We start from the raw sequence: 26,751 nt of genomic DNA, 5'->3' as shown, positions 1-26,751 counted from the left end.
GACCAGGGTTGTGTCAGGAAGGGCATCCGGCGTAAAACATGTGCCAAATCACTATGCGGATCATACGGATGATCCGCTGTGGCGACCCCAAACGGGAGCAGCCGAAAGAAGAAGAAGAAGATATATCATATCATCCGTATGATCCGCATAGTGATTTGGCACATGTTTTACGCCGGATGCCCTTCCTGACACAACCCTGGTCGCCTCTTACGACACAGGAATATGCTACACCTATTTTAACCGGGGTATACACCAGCCCAGTACACTGGTACTCATTTCGCCGACCTCGGAAGGATGACAGGCTAAGTCAACCCCCTGGTGTATTAATTCAGTGGCCCAACGGGGCTTGAACTCAGGACCTTTTGGATCTCAAGCTACTGCCCTAACCACTGCGCCAACACCAGGATATATATATATATATATATATATATATATATATATATATATATATATATATGTACATATATATGTACACACACACACACACACACACACACACACACACACACACACACACACACACACACACACACACACACACACACACACACACACACACACACACACACACACACACACACACACACACACACCCTTCATTGCTCGATGGTTTAATAATATACATCCATAATGCTCGTTAGATATTCCATAAGATAACAATAAGCCTGGTGTTGGCTTAGTGCTTTGGGTGGCTGGTTTGGGGTCTTTGGGTCCTGAGTTTGAGCCCTGTTAGCTGCTGAATTAACACCAGGTGGGGTTGACTCATCCTGTCATCCTTCTGAGGTTGGTGAAATGAGCACCAGTGTACTGGTGGAGGGGCACAGCATCAGCGGAATAGTTGTGCCCCAACAAAATGATAGCTCCCTCGCAACAAAGCTACCATATGCAAGAAGAAGGAGGTAACAATAGACATACTATCTTACATTACCAGTGAATCACACACATACACACTTTATCTTGCACATACAAGCATGTATTTTATGTCTGTGTCACTTACCACTGAATTGAGCTGTTATTCAAATAGTTGGTCATTCCAATTGGAATTACCATGTGCTATTGCCACTCCCCTTAGTAAACACTGAAAAAGTTTTTAATGTACTGTATTTATTTTATTTCATGAACAATGTTTTTAACATTTTTACCGTACTAAATAAAGTCCATTTGGTGACGTTTTGTGACATTAAAGAACGCTTGTTTCAATTTGCTAACTGTAACTCCCTGTGTTCGTGAAGGTCTGGCGAGTTCACTGAACTGATCATTTCACCTGCAACTGTCCCATAGAATAATTATTTTCAGGAACGCTCCTGTCCAAGAAAGGCAATCGTACAATGTGCAATGGAAAAAGCGTCTCATTTATGAAATAATTTGGTTTGATATTTATTTATTTATTACCCATATTGACTTGTAAATGTATAAAAGAGACTGAAGTGTGAGTTTGGTGTTTCCTTTTTTAATTGCAGCTTTCATGGATACACATCATCGTGAATGTGATCAAATATACAGCCATCATTAATTGGCAGCAAATCATCAATTAATCTAAAGATGTTTCCGCACCTTCTCACAGCTTTTAGTTGATTCCTGCTCAGGTTCTAGACCTAATCAGACTTGTACATGTGCAGGAACAAATTTGCTAAGAAAGGGGCCGGATCCGAACCCATGGGGTATCCCCACTATCTGGTGGAGAATCCTGTTGCCAAATGTCAAGTAGCCATTGTTGATAAGAAATGGAAAAATTATTAAAGTTTATTTTTATTAAACTACTGCACATGAACATAGACTTTCCTTTACAGAGTAATACGTGTGCTCTTTTTTGATAGACTGCAATATACACTTTACTACTTCGGATAAATGTTTTGTCTATCACTTTGTCCAATGTGGCTTCGAATTAGTGGAATGTTTGTGTATAATGTGGAAAAAGAACAAGTTGTTCAACATTTTGTTTTATCCCTCTTGTTAATGTTGTGCATGCTATTGATTACAGGTTTGATCCAGAAGTTTTCATCACCACAATAAAACCTCATGATAGTTTTGCAAGCACGTGTAAATGAGTTTTATCAAACATATAATACTATCTGACAAGGGTGTTCAAATGGCATTCTCTCCCTGCGATGATGAACTCCATCTGATCAAATATACATTTTCAGGATCCAGTAAAGGAATGAGAGGCGATGGCGTTGATAAGTTTTGTTTATCCGGAAGCAAGTTTTCTTGTTTTCGAGTGAGTTTATATGGTGCTGTATGAAAGTCCATTTTAGAATATTTATTTAATTTGTACCCCTTTAGAAGGTCCAATCTGCACTACCACTTCTTCCAAAAGTGTTTGAATGCACAGGTTAATTTCCTTTGAGAACATGGTGAGCATAAATTAAACAAATACGTTGACTTACCTGTCTATTTTTACACCTAGATGTTTTTGAAGGAGGATTCTTGTGAAATCTGGCTTGAAAGTCATCAACGAAGTTGCTCAGGGGGTTTTCCAGTCTGATTACATTCATTCACTCAAATAGCCCTGGTGTTGGCTTAATGGTGAGGGTGGCAGGCTTGGAATCTTTGGGTCCTGAATTCAAATCCCACTTTGCTGATGAATTAATATCAGTTGGGGTTGACTCAGCCTGTCACCGTTCTGAGGTTGGCAAAAATTAGTACCAGCTTGCTGGTATCCTGTGTTGGAGTGGTGACCGATCCAGGATTGTGCCCAATAGCCCAGGAGACTGCTTCAGCAGCAACAACACTCTGTACAGAGTATGGTGCCAATGGATGGATGGACCCAAATAGTAATCACTAAATGCTCTTCTGATGTAAAGGAGCTCTGGTCACAAATATATTGCATCATCTTCAAAACCCCTTACCCCCAATTCACCTGGAACAAAAAAATAAATAAAGTAAAGTTTAAACATTGGGGTAAAAAGGACTTAAAGGGGACCCTGTAGAATGTCTTCCATATGGCCATGACATTATTGCTTGCCTCGTCAATGGGATCAAGAAGATGTTTTGTTGGGGACGTTTCAAATTAATCACATGTCTGGATTGTTCAAAATTACTTTTAAATTATTGATTCAAACTTTCCTTTTCACGTCAACAACCCCTCGTTTTACATGTCTCTCTACCTCCTCTGACCATAAAAACCTGTGTTTGGTATTTTGTGTTTATCAATTTGCTCTGCCATCCATTCACTCAGTCCTATCATGAACTCCATTGCTTGATTGTAGTTAATCCTTTTGTTTACCTCCACCAGCAAAGGTGGAAGGAGGTGTTTTCACGCCTCTCTGTTTGTCTGTGTGCATGATATCTCAAAAAGTTGTGGACGGATTCGGATGAAATTTGGTGGACAGCTTGGGTGTGTTGGAAGGACAAACTAATTCGATTTTGGTGAAGATCCGGATCCGGATCCAGATCCAGGTACTAGAGTTATTTTTTTTTTCAGCGATTCTTCACCATTGAGAGATGGGGCCAAAAATGATGTATAGTATTATATTTCAAAAATGTATTGGGCCCGATATGTTCTCGTGGATCAGGCATTGCGTGGCAGAGGTATGCGCTCTACCGAGTGCCCTTCCAGCTCTCTCTATAATTTATTCATTTCGTGAGTATTACACGTTATTTTTTTTATTTTAACTTTCACTATTCTGAGATCCAAGGTGATGATGCAAGTCTTTAACTACCAAGACACAACAATAAAACTAGGTAACATTGTGCGGTAAACAATAGCCATGTGAGTTTTACATTTGTTACATGGAGGTACAGGAGGACTTGTTAGAAATAACGAGTTACAATCAAAGGAAGTTGGAGATGCCGATAAAACAGCACCGAAGGTAGAGCCTGCTCAGGCACGGTACTCGGGCATTGCGATATCGAAATTTTTTTAAAAGTTCCCTTTGATTCAGACCAAGAAATCATGGCTGACAAGTTGCAAAAAGCCCAAATAGTAGTTGATGCATGATAAGGTCGCGACACACGCTCCATGCACCGAAGGTCATTACCCCCTGTAAGGGTTCGCGGTTGTGCATCGCTTCGCACTCACAAGGGCTGTCGAGTGGGGCCGGCCGGCGCTGCAGCGCACAAGCGGGAGCTACCATTCCCCAGTCGCTCCATGGTGCCAGGACAGGTGGTACCGCTGCTGGGAAGGCGGATGAGGCCCGCAGCATACAGGCCGTAGAAACCGTAGGGGTCGTCGGACCTTCGCGGACCGGCCTTGGCCCCAGGCTCAGTGCCTCCAGCATGCAGTCGTACATCGCGGCTCAGTTGCAGGATGAGGGGAGGACGAAGTATGCGTAGGGAGGTTAAACAAGGACGGGAAGGGCCACTTCGGATCGCACTCAGCGCCGGCAGCTCGGTCCCCCGACCCGGTCCGGCGCACGACTCGCCCGTCGGGGCATTCCGCCCGGCGGAAAAAGGGAGCAATCAGACGCCCGTCATGAAGATCCCCGCGAGTCTTCCGCACGTCCCGCGACGACCTTTCAGTGCACGAACTTCTCAGCACAAAACAAAGGGTCTGCAGCGGGACACAGAATGCGCCGTGGTGGTCGCTGCGCGGACCCACAGACGAGCCCGGAGGAGCCGCGGCTGCGCGGATCTCCGTCCGGCCCACTTCCTGCACCCTGCCCGTGCACAAAGGCTCGCTCTTCACGCAAGCCCTGCCCGCTGAACTCGAAGCGAACCCAGCTCGCTGCTCACAAGCCCCACTCCGACCCCAGAGTCCGTGACATCAGCACTTCAAAATACACTCCACCGCTCCTCCTCCTCCTCCTCTGCCCCTCACGATCCTCTTCTCCTGAATGGGGGTTTCCCCCCCCCCTCTTCTTCGATCCCTTGCACGTTTTATGCTCCTCCAGGAAGTTCAAGTTCAAAGCCGTGCAGCAAGCCGAGCCCTTCCCTGTCACAAATCAGGAAGGCATGGTCCCGGTGAAGCATATTATGAAGCGCTGCTGAAATCTTCATATAACAGGAGGCCACGGCACTACTGTACCGCTTCAAGCATTATCTATTGTGTGAACTGATCGCACGTTGTTCATCTCGGACGGATTTTCTCTCTCTCTCTCTTCCCAGCCCTCTCTCTTTATCAATAATTGCTTTCGTGTGTGACTCCGCCCTCCCCCCTCATGCGCCGCATTCCGCGTTCAGGCGCCGCCTCCACGACTTGTCGCAGCTCGCGCGGGCACGAGGCGCGCGATGGAGGGCGTGGCTCCCGCCGCCAGCCACTGATTCACGTGGGAAAAACGCGCTCACGGAGGAGCCCGACAGGCCACCCATCTGCCGGCCGCTCACGGCACGCCAGCGGGGAGTGCGAGATGGGCCACGGCCCTCCGGCCGTCCGTCGCAGGGCACATCAAAGGGGGTTTCTGGCGCCCTAAATCACGGCGGAACTCTGGCCAGATCGAGTACGAGTGCGAACAGGGGACAGCGGCCACGGGTCCGGCTCCCTGTGCTGCCAATCAGCCTCATTGCCCACATGCTGGGCGAGGGACATTTATCAGTCTGGCAAAACTCCACAGCAGCACGGTATAACCTCTCCCTCCCCGCTGCAGTTTGGAAACAGATTTATGTTGCGATCCTAGTCCACAGCACAAGAAAAGCACGGAAAAAAATATCTAAAACAGCACTGAGCATGTTGCATCAAGATACAACCGTCCCTGTAATAAATACCTGGATTAAAAATCAGGGTGCCCTCTACCTACCCCACCTGGTGTAGTCTGCATGTGATGCTCGTGCACTTATTGTGGTTCACCGTATTCCCTTTCCTTGGTGCAGGAGGTCGTTCTGAATGATTATTGCTGACACCCCATTGGTCTGTCCTTTCCACCTTAAAAACACATATCTCATGCAGGTGTAATGACTGGGGATTAACGACGGAACTGAAACGTAGCCATCATTTCTCATGTGCATGGAAGATGTTCCACCATAAAACAAGATCATTCCAGATCATCATTTGGTACACATTCCAACAATATGCCACGACCACATGGGCTTCGATCAGTCATCGGCAGATTGTGCAACACACATCAATATAATGACCACACATAATACAAACCCAGTTCTTAACTCCAGCAAAGTTTCCGTGAAATTCCGACAGGAGTTTCAAACCTGTCTTTACCTGTAGATCAAACTCATTGAGATCAGCTTCGGTGCTGGAATTGCTTTCTGATTGCCAATAAGCACAGTTACAGACAATGAAGCACAATGATAGTGGAACAAATGGACAGACAGATTGGACAAACATGCTCTCAAGGTCGTCGATGGCACACCTGGGACAAGGTGGATAATAATGTGAAGTTTTCCGTCGAGTCCCAACTGTTTCGATTGAACTATCAAATATGGCAAGGCAAGGGTCAGGAGATGTTGTGGAGAGCAGGATACCCTCCTGGCAGTCTAATAAGTACATGATGCTCAGAAAAGAACAAAGAAATCAATGAATCAGTTACTTTGCAGTTGTACGTCGGACAATATCAGCCAATTGCCGTTTTGTACACCAATTGTGGACACCAACACAGTGCCTCCACTTTGGGTTTCTCCAATTTGAAGGCAAATTATTCCAGATCTTTCCCCAACAGAATACCCCCTGCAGAGTCTTTGGAAAAACAATTCTTCAATCACAGAATTATTTTTACATTTGGATGCAGATTATATCACAACTAGTAGGTTTGACCACGGATCTCTATAAACTGGCATCAAATCTTACTAAATTAACTGGAACTCATTCAAATCCGTGACACGTGACATTGCCAAGCTGTAACAATACCAAATACACACCAACACAGTGTTAAATCACCCATACCGACTTTCAGGACTTTACTCTTCAGTGCAATCAAACAGGTATGTAATTTGTAAACAACTATGTTTTAAGATTTCATTTTACTCAATTAATATGTTTATTATATAATTCTGCGAAGCAGAATACCCTCTGCAATTGTGCAAATATGCCAAAATGTTTGTGCACAATCAAAACTACGACTACTGTATATATATATATATATATATATATATATATATATATATATATATATATATATATATATATATATATATATATCAACCACTGTATATATATATATCAACTACTGTATATATATATCAACTACTGTATAGTCGATGTATAAACTATGTATGAACGATTTTAAGACAAATTACCAATGATCGAGCTGGCAGGATGGGCTGGAGGTATGCACAGTAAGTACACTCACCTCGAAGCTGTGTCACCTAAGTTCGAATCCTGACCCAGGTATAAACTGTCATCCCGGTGTTTCACAGACAGGGTGATTCATCAATTTGTGTGTCGTCCCTTGGATGGACGTTAAATGGGGATCTTATCTGTTGGCATCAGTTGGTGGATGTTAAAGATCCCTATGGTGTCCTTTGCGAAGAGCAGGCAAGCTATCACCGGCACCCTGAACAATTTCCTTCCCTGTCCTACAGAGGGCATTGTATCAGCAGGACAGCCGTGCCCTCAGCCAATGATGCTACCCTGCAGTCTTGTGCTACACACAAAGAAAAAGAAGACCTGTTATCATTCCCTTTCCCTCTAAATTTTTCTACAATTGCAATAAAATACAACTTAAACAGTAATTAAAATGAAGTCGTTGAAATTCATAAAAAAAAACTCGATTATAATCATCAAACTCTTGTTTTCCAGTCATTATGTGAGATAGACAAAAACAAAATTAATGCTTCATTCATGACGTCATGAAATTGGGAAAGTCAGCAAATCTGGGTGCATTGGTCAACATTTGTAGAATTTGATGTCATCTCAAGCTTTGCATTCTAATCATATTTTGTCTTGCTGATGACACTTGAAGGTGCATACCTTTGGAGAGATATCTCTCAGTATTTGTGGATACAGATTGGTGGAGGTGCTTTTCCCCAATTTCAAAAATACCCCTAATGCAATGGGAGGGGGAGGTTAAAGGAGGTTAAAGGCACAACGTATGTATTTTAAAGCTTTGTCTTGCTGAAGATGTCTCAATGCAATGCAATGGCTATCCAATTTGTCCTTAGGACTGAGGTGCAAGGGTATTAGTTTGACAGGCTCTATCTGACCGTTCGCTTCAGTCTTAGACTGGAAATGCACGGACAGTATTTAATTTTTATCCCACACAGTCGAAACGAAAAGCGAGGTGAAGCACTTCATTCATGTCTGTCTGTTCATCTTATCAGTTCATGATCGAGGAACAATGCTGCGGTTTGTGTTTCCCCCTCCACTCCACCCATCTCCCTGTCTCCTCTGTTCCTTTGTCTTATTACATCCTAATCCATTCAGTGTACGAGCTCTTCCATGAGCCTCGACTATCTGTACAAAAAAAAGACATTTAAATTGAATGTTATATTTTGAACATGAATCGGAACATGAGTAGGAAGACAACTTTTTCGTTTTACCATACCTTTGCTCTGAATTTGTTCCGATCACACATGAGCAGAAAGGAGTGAGATAATATTTTTACTCCGTGCCTACCTGGCAGTCAAATAAAATTGAAAATCATTCCAAACAGGAAACTTACTTTTTCTGAGTACTTCATAAAGGATACAAACAACAGGCACGAAGAACTAACATAACATGTTAGATCGGGTGGGGTAAAAGCCACTGCGTCAATGGTGCTAAAACACGGAATGAATTTATTTATACGACTTTTACAATCTACATTTTATTTAAGTTGAATTATACACTTGAACACTGTACAACACAAATCACCTTCACACTACTTCCAAGAAGAACCTCCAGTTTTGCAGTCCTTGGACATTTTTAACTTGGTGCAATGCTGGATAAACGTATCTTATGAAACCCATCCATGAAAATGATCATCATGGGGCCAATGACCCAATAAAGATCAATATCGTTGATAATGATGAAGATGTTCTGCAGGGTCATGTATAGCAGTGGTGTTTAAGACTGCTTCAGTTGCGCTAAAAATTCTGGATTTTTTTAAACGATCTTTAAAATCATTATTGTATTAAGATTGAAGTACACGCCTGAACATTGTGTGGGGGTATCGTGTTCCATTAACTCTCTCGTTACCTCTGCCATCGAAGGTGAAGAAGGTTATGTTTTCACCCCTCTCTGTTTGTTACTTGCAAAATCGAGGATTTTTCAAGTATATTGGTTAATCGATTTTGTCATTCTGTCTGTCTGTTTATATCTGTTTGTCACCTGCAGGTCGCAATTATAAACCGATCTTCACGAAACTTCACCACATGGTACAGTTTGTTGTTTGGAAGAAGGCTATTGTTTTTGAGGTCAAATGATCAAAAGGTCAACATAGGCAAAAGGTCAACAACTAAGGTGGCATTTCTATAATCCTCAATTTTCATCCCATTGACTTGAAATTTGAACAGGATTTATATTTCAAGTCAATGAATTAAACTCGCCAATTATTTTTGAGGTCAACCTGGACCAAAAGGTCAACAACAAAGGAGGTATTTCTTAAATCCTCAATTTTTCATTCCATTGATTAGAAATTTGAAGAGGATTTGAATTCAACCACCAATTATTTTTGAGGTCCACAAAGGCCAAACGGTCAACATAGGCCGAATTTCTAAAATTGACAATTTTCATCCGATTGACTTGAAATTTGAAGAGTTGCATATTTAGTCATTTAATTCAACCACTGATTGTTTTCGATGTCAAATTTGTTTTATGGACTTTGCAAGTATCGTGCACAGCACGACGTCATCTTGTTTGTTTGTTTGTTTGTTTGTTTGTGTGCAGGGATATCTCAAAAAGTTGAAGACGGATTCGGATGAAACTTGGTGGACACGTTGGGTGTGTGACCACGACTAATTGATTAGATTTTGGTGAACATCCGAATCAAGAACCTGGATACGAGAATTATTTAATATATTTTAAGTGATTCTTCACCCTTGAGAGATCGGGCCAAAAACGATATATAGCATGATATTTCAAAAATGTATTGGGCCCCCATATGTTCTTGTGGATCAGGCATTACGTGGCATAGGTATGTGCTCGACTGAGTACCCTTCTAGTTACCTTCGCCACCGAAGGTGAAGGAGGTTATGTTTTCACCCCTTTCTGTTTTAAAATGTTTTGATTTAAAAAAACATCTTTATTGTATAAATGTGTGTTTATCAATAGTGAAAGAGCAAGTAAGCATTATCAGACCATGCCTTTTGGCCTTAAGGCCAGTAGAATATAAGCATTTGTTGTATGCGCAGGCATTTTTTTTTTTGGGTCAAGGTGCATGTGTATTTTTTAGGCAAGATTTAATGTGTACTCTGGTATTTGGGCCAAAGTTCATGTTTGAGCTTTGTCATTCAAAGTTTCGGTTTTTAAAGTGGTTTGCGTTATAAAAAGGTGTTTTTTCAATGTAGAAACAGCAAGCATTGTGCAGTGGGTGCCGCTGCTCGGATGGGATGGGTTTTCTGAAACGGTGTGAGGCTGCATGCCATACTGTGGATAAAGTAATATTTGGTGTAAGGACCTTATTCTATTCACTGTTACTAAATAAAAGTTCTCCATTTGCTGCAGTTAAAGAACTCCTGCGACCTCAACGGTTTCAAGCTTTTCTTGCTTTTCTTCCCGTGAATAAAATATTTTCTCAACTCAGTCAAAATAAATATGATGCCAGTTAAAAAGAAACGCCCCGTACAGAGATTGCATTTGTAAGTGGTGATATCATCTGCAGCCAAACCTATAAATAGAGTGTACACAGGAAGCCAAGACCATTATGGTGTTGTGAATGTTTGTACTGCAGTCAACTAGTTAGCTGGCAGGATAGCCGAAAGGTATGCGCAATCGTCTTTGAGCTCTATCGCCTGGGTTTGAATCCTGACTGAGCTGTAAACTGTCACCCTGGTGTTTCACATTCAGGGTGATGCATCACGGTGTATGCCATCCATCGGATGGATTGTAAGCCGGACGGCCCGTTTGCCAGGATTGCTTGTTGTCGGACGTTAAATATGCCTAGTTGTCTTTCGCGAAGAGTAGGTGTGTTGTTGTGAGCACCCTGAACAAATGATAAATTCATGCTTAAAACTGCAGGTAGCAAGTAGTCTGATCTTCTTGGATATCCATTGATACCAAGTTACATGGGTGGCTATCTCAGAGTGTGGTTGTTGCCTGGGCAACGGCTCCAACACAATGAACAAGTTCACGTTCACAGGATCTTCTTCTTCATTCGTATGCGGCACAAGGCTGCGGGGTAGCATCATTAGCCAAGGACGCGGCTGTGCCGCTGATGCGGTGCCTTCTACCGATTAGAGCAGGAATTTGAAATTTGTTCATGGTGCCGGCGATAGCTCGCCTACTCTTTGTGAAGGGCACCAGGGGATCTTTAACGTCCACCGCAACAGATTCCGGCAAATGGTGCTCAATTTTAACATCCATCCGAGGGATGGCACACGGATTGATGAATCACCCTGCCTGTGAAACACCAGGATGAGAGATTATAGCTCGGTCTGGATTCAAACCCAGGCTATAGACGGCTAAGAGGTGAGTGTGCATACCTCTAGAGTCTAGGCCATGCTGTCAGCCCAGTTCACAGGATGTTCAAATGTGACAAATGGACAACGTCTTTAACTAAAAAGGGTAACCATGATATTGAGTGAACCTATACAGGACGCTCTTCAGGATCAAGTAAGGTTGAAAGCTTTACTGTACCCCAAGTTTCCCATTTCATTGATAACGGATGCACTTCTGACGTCATATCTTTAAAAACATGCCATGATGGATATTTGCCAAAAGGATTGCCGGACCTTGAGAGAGAAAACAAATAACCAATAAGAAACCAATTTTCATTTGGAATTGTCAAATGTATTTTTCGATCATACAATATTCCCTGCAACAATAGCTCTTGGTGCCCATTTTCCGTAACACATGCATTCATGTATAAACATCCATCTTCCTGCAGCATTTTCTCACTCCAAATGACACCGTTCCAGGAAAATGTGTCCCAGGACAAGGCAATTTAAACCAGGAACAAATAGCATGAGCAGACAACACAATCCCACTGACACGTCCCAACAAAATGATCGACACATTTTGCAGACAAAACCTTCACTCGTTAAAACCTGAGTGCTATCCAGAATACAAAACTCTTTTATTACAAGGATAAATCGATTTGTTTAAGCCTTTCTTGTCTTGTCAACTGAACCACTCACATCGATAGAGAGTAACTTGATTATAGGTAATCAGGTGAAAAGTATTTTTTCCTAATGTGACAAATGGGAGGAAATGATTAAGCTTCTTGTGTATGAGAGATCTGCGTTGGTTGTTTGTTTGTTATTTGCGAAAATCAAACATTTTTCAAGTATATCGGTTGGTCGAGTGTGTTATTCTCTCTGTTTATTTGTCTGTTTGTCAATCCGTGACAGGTAACAATTTTAAACCGATCTTCACGAAACTTCACAAAATGGTAGAGTTTTGTCATAAGCAAGAAGCCTAATGATTTTGAGGTCAAAAGGTCAACATCGGCCAAAGGTCAACAACTGTGTCAAATTTCTAAAATCCTCAATTTTCATCAGATTGACTTGAAATTTGGAGAGGGTTTGCACATCAGGTCAGTGGATGCAACCGCCAATTATTTTTGAGGTCAACGTCGGACAAAAGGTCAACAACTTAGGCACGATTTCGAAAATCCGCAATTTTCATCCGATTTACTTGAAATTTCAACAGGATTTGCACATCAAGTCACTGAATTCAACCACCAGTTATTTTTATGGTCAAATTTGTTTTCAGGTTTTTGCATGTTTCGTGTTCTGCAAGACACCTTTCTCGTTTGTTTGTTTGTGTGCAGGATATCTCAAAAAGGTGTGGACGGTTCTGGATGAAATTTGGTGGACAGTTTGGGTGTGTGACAAGGAAGAATTGATTAGATTTTGATGAAGATCCAGATCCAACTACTAGAATTTTTAAAGTGATTCTTCACCATTGAGAGATAGGGCCAAAAACGAAATGCGTATAGCACAATATCTCAAAAAGTTGTGGACGGATTCAAACAAAACTTGGTGGACACGTTGGGTGTGTGACAAGGACGAATTGATTTAATTTTGTTGAAGATCCGAATCCGGATCTGGATGCGAGGTTTGTTTAATTTTTAATGTGATTCTTAACCATTGAGAGATGTGGCGAAAAACGATATATTATTATATTTATTGGGCCTGATATGTTCTATTGGATCAGGCATTGCTCGGCGGAGGTATGCGCTCTACCAAATGCCCTTCCAGTTTTGTTACTGCAATGGTTTGGAAACTTTTTTTTATTCTAAAATACACTATATGTGTAACGCAATTGCAGCTGAAGGAAATAAGATAAGTGTTGAGATTAAATCACAGTATTTGATCTTCAGGCTAATCAGATAGTCTAATTTATGTATACTCCATTAAGGTAGAGTTAAACAGATGGTGAAGGTAATGAACCCCTTCCCCATTCCATTCCACTTAGCTCTCTATTACCAAACGAATGGTACAGGAATTAAAAACAAAACATATAAATCAAATTACTTTTTTTTTCTTGCATCTATGTCTGACCCTGGATACAGCATTACAGATAAGTGATTGAGTGCATGTCACATGAAGGATGACAAATGTGACAACCATGTCAATTGTCTCAGATTTGATGTGCGATTTGCCATGATTGATGATGGCACTTCTGGCAATGTGGAAAGTCAGCCATGACAATTATCTACGCGTGAGACAATCCATCAGAATCAAGACAAAATTGTTAGTAAAACAGGATGGACAGAGAGAGCATAGAAAGGAGGGAAGGGAGGACAGAAAAGAGAGAGAGAGAGAGAGACAGAGACAGAGAGACAGAAAAGAGACAGACAGACAGAGAGAGACAGAGAGACAGAGAGACAGAGAGACAGAGAGACAGAGAGAGACAGAGAGAGAGACAGAGAGAGAGACAGAGAGAGAGAGACAGAGACACAGACAGAGAGACAGAGACAGAGACAGAGATGGACACAGAGAGAGAGACAGAGATGGAGACAGAGAGAGAGACACACACAGAGACAGAGACAGAGACAGAGACAGAGACAGAGACAGAGACAGAGACAGAGACAGAGACAGAGACAGAGAGAGAGAGAGAGAGAGAGAGAGAGAGAGAGAGAGAGAGAGAGAGAGAGAGAGAGAGAGAGAGAGAGATAGAGAGAGAGAGAGAGAGAGAGAGAGAGAGAGAGAGAGAGAGAGAGAGAGAGACAGAGAGAGAGAGAGACAGAGAGACAGAGAGACAGAGAGACAGAATAATCTTGTGGAATGACCTTACAGTGTGTACGGATTTGCTACATTAATAGCACGGCACAAATGAATGAGAAAGGAGGGTAAACATTGTGATTAACTGTTCAATTCCTTAAAGTCGCACAAGCAAGCTGCTGTTGAGGTTTCGTTGTACATAAGTGGTTAAGCTTTCAGGTTAAGGTGAGGATAAGATTTAATGAAACGAAAACAATCCTCATCTTTCTGAGATGCACTCACATCTCTTTGCTTCCCAATGTTGGTAAATCAATATGATGGTGCTCAGGACAGCAAAAAACATTTATCTTCACCAACTTGCCACTGTTTTGGAGTTTTCATTAACATCTCATGAGGATTTGTTGTGTCTTTTGCTGCAAATCCACACAAACATTTTGCAGCAGGAAGAGGAAGAGTAAACACCATAAATTGTATTTGCACACAGATAGCTACTGCGGGAAGATGGAGCCAAAGGACACCCCACGAACCTTCCAATCACAAGGAAGTCACTATATGGAATGTTGCTGAAACACAAGTGTCCCACATGCAAAGTATCAAGGCAGGTGCACGCACACACACACACACACACACACACACACACACACACACACACACACACACACACATACACACACACACACACACACTCAAAGTATTGTATAACATCCAACTTGGCACCAGTACATGTATATTGAATAATTATTAATGGTGGAATGGAGAAAAGGATAAAAGTCTATCATGTGGGCAGAATTTTTTTTTCGATTTCCATTGATCTATCCGTCATGGGGACTCGTAATCCAGAGGTGTACACTCCTCTCGGGTTGATTGCTGACAAAACCTTTACCTGTCAGCCCACTGGTTCATAGGCAGGGTGTTGTATCAATGAGTGCTGCACATCTTGTGGAATTGGATGGTAATTGGGTGATGCATATGCTATCATTGGTTCGTGGTGAACAATCAAGGTTTCTACTGTGTCTTTATGAAGAGGAGGTGAGTTAAGAATAGATGAGAAAACAATCATGATCAGAAATCTGAGAGAAAGCTAAAAAAAATGAAAGCTATGGTGCCTGAAAATGAGCCACCCAGGTTTCTTCTTCTTCTTGCATATGGCAGCTTGGCTGCCATTTTGTTGGGGGCACAGCTGTGCCACTGATGCTGTGTCACTCTACCGGTACACTGGTATTCATTTCGCTACTTCGGAAGGATGACAGGCTGAGTCAACCCACCTGGTGTTAATTCAGCAGCCAGCAGGGCTAAAGCTCAGGACTGTAAGATCCCAAACCAGCCATCCGAACTGTGAAGCCAACACCCAGCTTAGGCACCCAGGTTTGAAAGCACCTAAATGGTAACTGGGGAAGAGCAAAGTGCTTCATCGAGTAGGACTGTTCGTTATGACGGGACTGGATCAAACCGGCAAAGAAATCCAGTTGCTGGGGTCACCAGAACTGAAAGTTGAACTTTGAGCTTCTCAACCATTCACAAAATTGAAATATGGAATGTAAGGAACAAGGAATGCTCTGAAACAACTTGCCTTCTCTTTCTGGAAGGCAAATCCGACTGAAGGCGATCTCAATGCATTCCAAAACGTCCGCAACAAGTGTGTGTCCACTCTCAGGAGAATCAGAAAACAACATCTGTCCAGCCTCAAGGATGAACTTTCAAACTTGGCTCCCTCCTCTAAAACCTGGTGGTGCCGTGTTAAGTCTGTCGCCGGTGTATACTCCCCTTCCATCCCTTGCCTCTCTTCAAGTGGCACCACAGCCGACTCCATTTGTGAGAAGGCTGAATGTCTCAACTGTGTGTTTGCTTCCAAATCTTGTGTCACCAACCCCTCACTCTCAGTGCCCAATCTTCCCTGTCATACCCAACTGCTCCTGGACTCTGTGTCTTCTGCACGTGAGAAGGTTCTTTCAACCCTCAACCTGACTCTGCAACTGGACCAGAACGCATCAGTTCATGTATCCTAAAAACCTACTCTGCTAGTCTTGCATAAGAGAGAGAGAGAAAAAGAGAAAGAGAAAGAGAAAGAGAAAGAGAAAGAGAAAGAGAAAGAGAAAGAGAAAGAGAAAGAGAAAGAGAAAGAGAAAGAGAAAGAGAAAGAGAAAGAGAAAGAGAAAGAGAGAGAGAGAGAGAGAGAGAGAGAGAGAGAGAGAGAGAGAGAGAGAGAGAGAGAGAGAGAGAGAGAGAGATCTTGCATATGTTCAGCCTTCTCTCTGCCATTTTTCCCCTACCATTTGCGCTCGGTCATCTTACATCTGCTTGGAAATCCTCCAACATCACGGTACTACGTAAAAAGGTGCAAAAACGGGTCCCCTCAACTACAGACCAATCAACTTACTTCCAATCAGCAAGGTCATGGAATCCATCATCGCAGTTGATGTGAAATCCTTCCTTTTCTTCAGGAACCTCATTTCAGATCACCAATTTGGTTTCAGAACAGGCCACTCCACCTTGGATATTTTGCTTCAACTCACCCAACAATGGATGAAGATCCTCATTGTCAGGCATGAGATCAGGGGCATCTCTCTGGACATATCCGGTGCTATCAATGAAGCCTGGCATCCTGCCTTGCTCTCCAAACTCTCTCCCTCTGGCATCCAAGGTCAATTCCACCCATAGCTGAATGACTTCCTCTACTTTCGTAGTCAACGTGTGTCACTCAACAGAATCCTTTCATCGCCTCTCCCTGTCAAGGCTGGAGTGCCCCAAGTCAGTGTTCTGGGTCTAGTCCTATTCCAGATCTTCATAGATGTCTCTGACTCTGGAAAATCCCCTTTATCGATCTGTTGCTGACTCCACCCTCTGCCGTGACATCCCTCATCCTTCAAACAGACAGGCTGCGGCCTCTTCCATCTCTTCAGATCTTGACAAAATCACAAGGTGTTCAAACAGTTGGAATAAGTCTTTTGATCCTGACAAAACTCTCACTTTCACTCACTCACTGAAAGGACCATCTGGCAAACCCTTCTATATACTTTCTTAGTAATCCTATTGAGGAGGTTCAGTCATCCAAACTCCTGGGTCTCAGTATCATCCATGATATTTTTGGGCAAAAAAAAAAAATCAGAATCACAGACCAGACCAACCAATAAATATTGGATTTCACAAGTAACAGACAAACAGACAGGGGAGAAAACATAACCTCCGGTCACCTTCGGTGGGTGGAGGTGACAATATGCTTTAAAGGTAAAAGAAAAAAGCGTTGCAGAACTGGACTTGGTTGCCGGAATACCAGAAAACCAGGATTGATGTATGGATGTTGCAATGTTGCAATGTATGGATGTCTTCATTGTAAAAGAAGAGGCCACAAACAACATCCCAAAAGCAAACAGAAAGAAGAAAGCTAAATGGCTGTCAGAAGAGGCAATACATATTGCAAACAGAGGAAGAGAGATGAAAACTAAAGGCGCATCAAGAGAGGACATTAAGCGACTAAATGCCGACTTCCAACGACAAGCTCGGAAAGACAAAAATAAATATTTCAAAGTGGAATAGAGATAGAAAGTGACAACAGAGCAGGAAAAACAAGAGATATTTTAAAAAGATCAGAGAGATCACAGAAAATTTTAGGTCTAGGATTGTGGTTCTTAAGAGTAGAACAGGAAAAGACCTGACAGAAGAAAGACAAGTAAAAGAAAGATATAATAACTATACTGATACTCTGTACAATATAATGGCAACTTTCGAAGGAAGAATATGAACAAGAACCAACAATGATGGAACGTGAGGTACGTCGAGCCTTGAAGGAACTGGCAAATGGAAAAGCACCAGGTACTGATGAATTTCAAATGGAACTCCTTGAGGTAGTTGTGGAGGAGGCAATCAAAATTTTAACTACTGTCTATAAACAGATGTGCAGCAAGATTGTATGGCATAAAAGGTGGAAGCAGTCAGTCTACATACCTCTGCGAAAGAAATGGGATGCAAGAGAATGTTCAAATAACCGAAACATTGCCTTGATTTCACTGCTAACAAGATATTACTGAAGATCATTCAACACAAAATATAAGTCTCCATTGAGTGAGAAACACCTGTTGAGCAAGCAGGTTTCAGAAGAGGAATTGGTTCTAGAGGTCAAATAGCAAATCTGAGGTGGATCATGGAAGAAGCAAGGGATGATCAAAGGGAGGTGTATATCTATTTTATAGTTTATGGCAAAGCTTTTGATTGTGTTGATCATGAATTGATATGGATTAAGTTGAGAGAAATGAGGATGTCAGAGCACCTGAAACTTCTGATCAGAAACTTGTACACAAAACAAGAAGTTACAGTAAGAACAGAGTATGGAGAGATAGAACGGTTTAGAATTGGAAAAAGGGTCAGATAGAGGTGCATTATCTTCCCTAACTTGCTCAATCTATATCGCGAGTGCATTTGGAGGAAATCAAACTTGGATGACAAAGAGGCTGGAGACCAGATTGGAGGAAGATGTATCAACAATCTAAGGTATGCTGATGATGCCAATCTGTTGGCAGAAGTAAAGAGGACTTGATGAACCTGCTGCAGACAGCGAAGAAGGAAAGTGAAAAAGCTGGTGTTTATTTAAATACTGGATATATAAGAGTAAAATCTTGTCAACTGAGTGGATGAATGTGTTCAGATTGGGAGACGATCATGTGGAAATCATGGAAAGTTTCATCTTCCTGGGTTCTCAGATTGAAGTGAGTGGAGGATATGGAAGAGAAACTTATAGACGGTTATTATCTGGGGAGAACAGCAATGTCAGGATTGACAAAGATCTGGAAAGATGAAGATGTGACAATACAAAGCAAGAGGAGGATGGTGAATGATCTGGTACTTACAGTTGCAATGTATGGATGAGAGTCACGGACTGTGAAAAAAGATGAATGTTAAAAATTCCAGGACTGCAAGAAGAACAAACATATCAGTACGTGAAGGAATTAGATCACCGTCGACATTAGGTGCACCGATGCTAAAAGGGAAGCTGTCATACGTTGGACACATCATTCATGCAGAAAACGAAAGTCTGGAGAATTCAACCATGATGAGTATCTTTGAGGTTAGAAGAGGAAGAGGAAGACCTCATATGTGCTGGATGGATGGGGTAAAGGCTAAAACCAAGCTGTTGCTCCGGGAAGCAGCGCAGGATCGGGATGTTTGGAGAAATCTGTTCATGAATGTCACCACAAGTCGGCCACGACTTGATGGAACCAAGTAACTGGGTAACGAGGCGAGTTCTCACCAGCATCCTCACCAAAATCGAAATCCTACCGTGACTACTGCTGGGAATGCTATGGCAAACCACCCAGTGTAATCATTGCCAGAAGATGGTGGTTTACCTGTTCTCAGGCAGACCAGCAAAGAGAGGGTGAGGAGGCTCAATATCGAGCTTGTAGATAAATCACATGGCATGAGAAAGACATTAGTATTAAACAATGGTGTCCCCTTACATGATTTACAAGCACATTCGCCAACATCTAGCAAGTACTCGTCAACAACAACATCAACATCTAGCAGTACTCAGGGAAATTCTGTGTCATGGAAAATGTGACTTCAACAACATTGTGCAAAAAATAGTTACTTGATTAAATCAACCCACCCCATCTCAAGTTCTCAACCTCCCTCCCATCCCCGAATTTGAACCCGAGCTTCCAGCATCGTGATCCGTGCTTTGAGATGAAAACACCAAATAGGCGAACCCAATAAACGGCACAAAAGGGGGAATGGAACTCTGGATAAAATGGCACAAAACATCAACAGTCAAAGTCCCAATTGTGCACATGTAGTATATAAATGCCAATAAGTACACCCACACTTGATTCAATGACAAGCACAACGGCGAAGACGTGAAGTGCTACTTGCAAGCGGTCGCCGCATGAAGGCAGCTGTCAGTTTTCCTTTGTTAAAGTTAAACAAAGACCGTTCTTTTGTTTGCATTGCCTGCAGGTCCAAAGCGTATCACTGCCGGTGTGACAGTGATGCCAGCACAGATAGTGAGTGGCTCAGTGGGTCCAAGGCAGTGAGATAAATTCCCTCCTCATTCCCATCGGACCACCTGACTTGAAGAGCTCCTTTAAGTACTCACTCAAGCAGACGTTACTTTGCCCGAAGACGTTTTAAAAAGACATTAAAGGCCTTCCACGGTAGGCCATTTAAGTTGTTTGCTGTAAACATGGCCAAGGCTCTCCTGGAGAGTGATCCCTCATTCCTGACTCGCAGACTGCGTGTTGTTGCGTAGAGACAATGTGTTGTCGTTGTGTCTGAAAACCTTATTTTTAAACTTATCTACCGTTCGTACAGACAAGAGTCATACTCGATGTTCCAGGGACTCGGCTGAGTCTCTGACATAATGCATCTTGCAATGAAATAATCACATATCCATGTGTCTTTGTAGGTTAGTGATAACGGAGGCTGGTACATGAAACCATGCATACAATTTCCAACATCATCAGCTATTCTTCTTAAAGTCAACCATTTATCCTCAGCACTTTTCCCAGGGTGAAACTGTTTTGTGATAACGGTTTTAGAAGAGGGATCTGTCTTGGCTGAATTGGCTTAGTTTCTGTTTTGGGATAAGATGATTGTATCAAAATGGCAGAAGCCATGGATCGGTGATGGGAAACCCAGTGCATTCCTTGCTATGTGGAACTGCATAGGTGGCACAGCTCATGCCCACATAATGGTTATGAAACCTGTAGATTCTCTGCATTCATTTTATCGACAGAGCCCACTAAATCAATCAGGTTTTTTTTTATGTCCAGCTAGGGTTCAAATCTTGGCCCAGCTATAAACTCACGCTCTTGTGTTTCACAGGCAGGGTGAGCCATCAATGTGTCCACCATCCTTTGGATGGACCGTAAACTGGGCGTCCCGTTTTCCAGCATTAGTCGGCGGATGTTAAGTATCCCACGGTGTCATTCGGGAAGAGTTGGCGAGTTATCGCCGGCATCCTGGCAAAATTCCAAATTCCTGCCCCGACTGACCGCTGCAAAGGTGATAGCAAACCACCCAGCAAAACCCTTGCCCCAGAAGTGCTTCGGCAGGGCAAACGCTCTGTAAGGATCGTGCATTTTTCATAAGGATGATGATGACGATGATGGTTGAGGAGCCACCAATTTATTATGTACACATACCAAAGGGGGTGGGGGATTAGACCGGCCTGCACGGGGAAGGATGGGTGTCGGGGCATGTTGTTGGGGTAGCATACATATATCGGCCGACAAATCACATTGGTTATACCAGTGCGTGCCCGCATGTGCAAAAAAGAAGAAAAAAGAAAAAAAAATTGTGACGTCATAGCACCGTGTCCTGTCATTGGTTTGGTAAATAAATGGCCATAACTTGGGAACCACTTGTCCGATTAATATCAAACCTTGAAAAGGCACATACTCAGGTCCCCAGCAATATACTTGGCAAGTTTCAATCAGATCGGACCAGTGGTTGTCTAGAAACAGCGGTCTCACACACACACACACACACACACACACACACACACACACACACACACACACACACACACACACACACACACACACACACACACACACACACACACACACACACACTGCTGGAATTATAGATAGATGAAAATTAAAGAAACCTTTTGACTATTCCATTAACGTTTTATAAAATTTTCTGTATTTCCACATGATAATTATTGTTAATAATCATTATATATACTAGTGCCTGCCCGTAAGTGCGAGGCCGTACGTGCAAAAAAAAAAAAAAAAAATCAAAAACTTTCAAACCTCGTGCCAGAAACAACAACCACACAGGCCGTTCTTTCGCCCTCGTAAGGGACGACTGGATTGGGGCCTTGTGGTTAAGAAAATCGAGAAAGTACAGAAATCGATAAATCGAGAAAAAAATCGAGAAAGAATACAGTCATCGTCACTGACTGGATTGGGGCCTTGTGTTGAAGAAAATCGAGAAAGAAATCGAGAAAGTACAGAAATCGAGAAAGAAAGAATACAGTAAGTCGATAAATCGAGAAAAAAATCGAGAAAGAATACAGTAATCGTCACTGACTGGATTGGGGCCTTGTGTTGAAGAAAATCGAGAAAGAAATCGAGAAAGTACAGAGATCGGGAAAGAAAGAATACAGTACTCGTCACTATCCGGAAGTCCGGAAGTTAAGTCCTCATTGTCCGGAAGTTCGCATATCGCAGTTACGATTATTCGCAATTTCGTTTTAATGGCCAATTATTCAATTAGCGCCAACGTATTTTGCCTTTTCGCAATGTCATCGCAAGGAAAAACACAAAGAGAAGAGAGAGAAAAAAGAAAAAAAAAAGTACGTGCGTGGCCGTTCGTGAAAAAAAAAAAAAACTTCCATTTCCCCATCGCAACCGACACGGCCCGTGACGTTATCGTCGGCCGGCCACGCACCGGCCGACGCAGCCACGCCCATGCTGCAAGTGTCATCATTGGTTTGGTAAATAAATGAACATAACTTGGGAAGCACTTGTCCGATTAATATCAAACCTTGAAAAGGCACATACTCAGGTCCCCAGCAATATAGCTGGCAAGTTTCAATTAGATTGGACCAGTGGTTGTCGAGAAACAGCGGTCTCACACACACACACACACACACACACACACACACACACACACACACACACACACACACACACACACACACACACACACACACACACACACACACACACACACACACACTGCTGGAATTATAGATAGATAATATTTAGGAAGCCCACTAAAACGTTATGTCCCCTTGAACGTTTTGCCTGGTGTTGACTTAATGGTTCGGGTGGTGGGCTTTGGATCCTTGGGTCCTGAGTTCAATTCCTGCTCAGCTGTTGAATTAATACCAGGTGGGGTTAACTCGGCCTGTCATCCTTCCAAGGTCGGCAAAATGAGGGCCAGCTTGCTGGTATCCTGTGTCGGAGTGGCGGCCCGGCCAAGATTGCACCCAATAGCCATGGAGACTGTTTCGGCAGCACCAACGCTCTACACAGAGTATGGTCCCAATCTCCTCCTCCTCCCCTTGTAAGACAAGACATAGATCAGGGGAGTATCCAGACCCGTGATTTAGGGAGGACGAGGGTGCAATGTACCAAACAGCACAGTTAGCACGAGCTGTCACGGTGTCGGGATTTGCAGCCTTCTGTATGAACCCTAGTGGGAGTCCGCAGGACAAAGTCCCCGAAAGCTATGGCATTTCAATAGTTTTGATGAGGAAATCAGGGGAAATTACATTACAGCATACACCCTAACATAACCAATGTTGTTGTCATAAAACTTTGGTACTTACTTTGATGCAGTTATCATATTCATATAAGAGAAGAGGTAATTTGAGAAGTGTTTGTGCGTTTGACTTCTATGCACTCCTGAATTGTTGGAGGGAATGAGTTTAAAACTGGTGGTTTTACTTGGGGTGTGCATGGGAAGGTTTTTGGCAGGAGGGGTGGAGGGGGGAGGAAATTCATAGCTGCAGGGGTTCAGGGTGGGGGGAGGACCCCAATTCTCTCTCGGCAAATGTGCATTTTATAGCACCGCTCATTGTGTGATGGAGTAGTACAAGTCATTAAAAAAAAATCCAAATTCCTCTTTCTGAAAACCATAGACATCAAACTAAAACACCTAATTTGGTGTCTGTCTGTCCGTCTGACCATGATACATTCGGTTGTTACTTCTCCAACCTCAACCAAACTTGACAGGAGGAGTAAAGGTTACACGATGGAGGTTGTAGCGACTTCATTTGCCCCCCCCCCTCCCCTTTCCACTAGGGAGTTTTCCTCCATGGGTGAAATCCATTTTAATATGTATAGATAGCTTATGATGGCATTTTCAAGGCCACTTCTAAAAACAAACGTTAATACAACACCAATGATAATAGCATTATATTAATGTAACGACAAAATATTATTAATACTAATGATATCCCCATTCCCCGAGGGGGTTTTCCCGTTTTGGACAAACACCGTGTTGACGTGGATAAATAGCCTATCGTGGAGTTTTGCCAGAAGTAAAAACCAGAAGTAAAAAATATTATAAACCACAAACACGTACAATTACCTTTTCTAAACAGTCGCTACTGCTGTTTAAGACTAAGCTGAAAGGGAGAAAACCCGACGTTCTTGAGGCATTATATGCTTATCGTGTCCCCCACAGACTAATGGACCCGAGCCTCGACCTACTGTCATCTACATACCCCAGAGACCCTCCCTGCCACTTCCGCAGGGAATGGGTGTACTAATCATATAAATGGGATAATTATCACACTTTAATATCTTACTGTTTGTGGGTTTGTTTTACTTCGATGCACTCTCCAACCGCTGGATGGAATGGGTTGAAAACAGATGGTTGTACTTGGGGTGTGCATTGGTAGCTTTGAGGTAGGAATAAGAAAAACAAGCTCAAATGAGCTAAGATCCTCGTCCTCTTAATGATGACGTCATAAAAACGAATATGACGTCATTGTGATGTATCAGGTTTGCGATACATTATCTGTGCTAATGCCCGGCTTGATTCCCGCAAACAAAATTCAAACGGCTTGCCTAGTTTCGGAGATAATGGTATAGGCGATTTCCATTAGCGGTGATATTATGACATCAACTTTTTTTCTGGGAAGAATTTCCAAAATCGGAGATGGTTACTGCCTGCGCGTGGGCTTTCTGCAGATACATGGCAAGTTTCACGAAGATCCGATGAAATCTCTGGGTTGTGAAACAAAAAATGTCAACAAATAGGAATGACCTCATAAAAATTGATATGACATCATAGTGATGTATCATATGTGCGGTAATTCATCTTTGCTAATGCCCTGTTCGATTCCCGCAAACAGAATTCAAAAAGCTTGCCGAGTTTCGGAGATATTTTTTAGGCGAGTTCCATTAGCGGAGATATTTTGACGTCATAACTTTTTTTCTCGGATAAATTTTCAAAATCGGAGATGGTTACTGTCTGTGCAGAGTATTTTTACATATATATGCCAAGTTTCAGGAAGTTTCGATGAAAACTGTAGGCTGTGAAACAAAAAAGTCCACAAGAAGAAGATGAAGAACAACAACGTGAGTAAAACTTAGAGATCCTCCACGAGGATCTAAAAACCACACCTTGTATGGCCAACATGTTTTTATATTAACACAAGCAGGAGTACCCGGCGTTGCCAGGCAACGTCGGGTCTCTTCCCCCACCCTTGAGGGCCGAATTCATTGATATGGCTGAATTAATGATGCAATACATGTTTATCCTCATCGCGATGAAATGAAGCTGGGGTGTGTTCAAGTGTTCAATTACCGAGTTTCTTGAGAGCACTTGTCAAGTGGCTTAAGCACTTAAGCAAGCACTCCATGAGAAACTGTTGATGAGGAACGGCTGGCTTGGCAATCGCTAGCTAGCTGCTTGGTAACTGAACGCACCCCTAGACATCTCCACAGCCTACAGCACATACAAAACACTGAGAAAAGGACATTAAAAAAGATAATTAAACATTTCAAATATTAATCCTGAGTATTTTCGTTGTAATGAAAACATACCTTGTTCAGACACACAGATCCACCCACAGACACAAACTCAGCTTTATATATTTGATGATACTAGAACAGCATAAAGCAGAGATGCTGAGAATGATGAACATCTTGAAGATCGACTTTCCAAAAAAAGATTCAGACTCCCAGGAGTGGTGGAAACCGATATCACAAGTCAAAATAAAACATGGCACCGACATTGTAGGACTGGGGGAATTAACCCGTCCAGATAAACAAGTTATTTCCTCGTTACAAAAAGCGAAACAAAGAATCCGACTCCTTTAACAGGAGAAAATGTTTGGGCATTTCAGATGCCAGGGATGCATACGTAGGAAGATCCTTACAACTTCGTCGAAATGATCACAAGGGTTAATTATTTATTGAATTCCAAACAATAACGTATGTGTTAATAAATAAATAAATAAATAAATAAGTAAATATAAAAATAAGCCAGGCCACACAAATCCACCATCAGCACGGCACACACACAAACACTCTATCTAACTCAATACAACCTAAAACCCTGTTAGCTTTATGTATAGTTTTCTGGCAATGTGATATCTGCTTATCCGCACTCCCCCGATAACTATTACCACCCCCAGATCCTTAAACTGTGCGACACACTCCAACACTGCCCCTTATATTTCTGGATATCAAAATACATCTGCCAATATTTTTCCCAATCTATTATCTAGACTTTCCTGAATTTGATCAGCCTCCTCTCTGCTATTTACATGACCTCCAAGCTTTGTGTCATCTGCAAATTTAGAAAGCCGACTCTTAACTGCATGGTCAAAATCGTTGATGTAAATTATCTATATCTATATCTACATAATAATACACCTATTCATGTGTCTGTCCATCTGTTTGTCTGTATCATTCCGTTCCACCTATTGGTTGGACAGCTGGCCTGACTCCACCCACTATTTCCACTTGAAAAAACATATCATATTGTCATCATGTTGGGGCTGACTGCTATGCGAAGTCAAAGACATATTCAGAGCTGTCATATTCACAATCTCCATGACCTCCCTATAAGTTTTCCCTTCATTGTAAAACGACCAAAGAGACGATTAAAAGGATGCCGATAGGCATCATGGGACTTGTGAAGATTGACCTCAGCGAT

The 26,751-nt window shown here is 42.5% G+C and overlaps 1 protein-coding gene and 1 long non-coding RNA gene across 4 annotated transcripts in view; one reads left to right on the top strand and one right to left on the bottom strand.

Annotated features, from left to right (window-relative positions):
• LOC147030205 (retinoic acid receptor beta-like) overlaps positions 1 to 26,751 on the bottom strand; it is a 264,218-nt gene that overhangs the window by 85,210 nt on the left and 152,257 nt on the right. Inside the window, exon 1 of one of the 3 annotated variants that reach the window (XM_085874017.1) lies at positions 4,022 to 5,016. The exons of the other annotated variants lie outside the window; for them this stretch is intronic. Coding sequence (XP_085730143.1) covers positions 4,022 to 4,232 — 211 coding nt within the window. The 5' untranslated portion in view covers positions 4,233 to 5,016. Of the gene's footprint in view, positions 1 to 4,021; positions 5,017 to 26,751 lie in introns of those variants that run through there. 3 annotated transcript variants of the gene reach the window in all.
• LOC147030206 (uncharacterized) lies at positions 5,053 to 10,470 on the top strand. The gene is made up of 3 exons (XR_015056259.1): positions 5,053 to 5,499; positions 9,143 to 9,183; positions 9,695 to 10,470. It is a non-coding gene; the product is annotated as an uncharacterized LOC147030206 (long non-coding RNA).

This window comes from Eptatretus burgeri, chromosome 3 (genome assembly GCF_056783735.1).
Source record: "Eptatretus burgeri isolate ZD-2024b chromosome 3, Ebu_testis_v1, whole genome shotgun sequence".
Taxonomy (NCBI): domain Eukaryota; kingdom Metazoa; phylum Chordata; class Myxini; order Myxiniformes; family Myxinidae; genus Eptatretus; species Eptatretus burgeri.
Note: the sequence above shows the minus strand (reverse complement) of the source record. Positions and strands in the feature narration are given on the sequence as shown.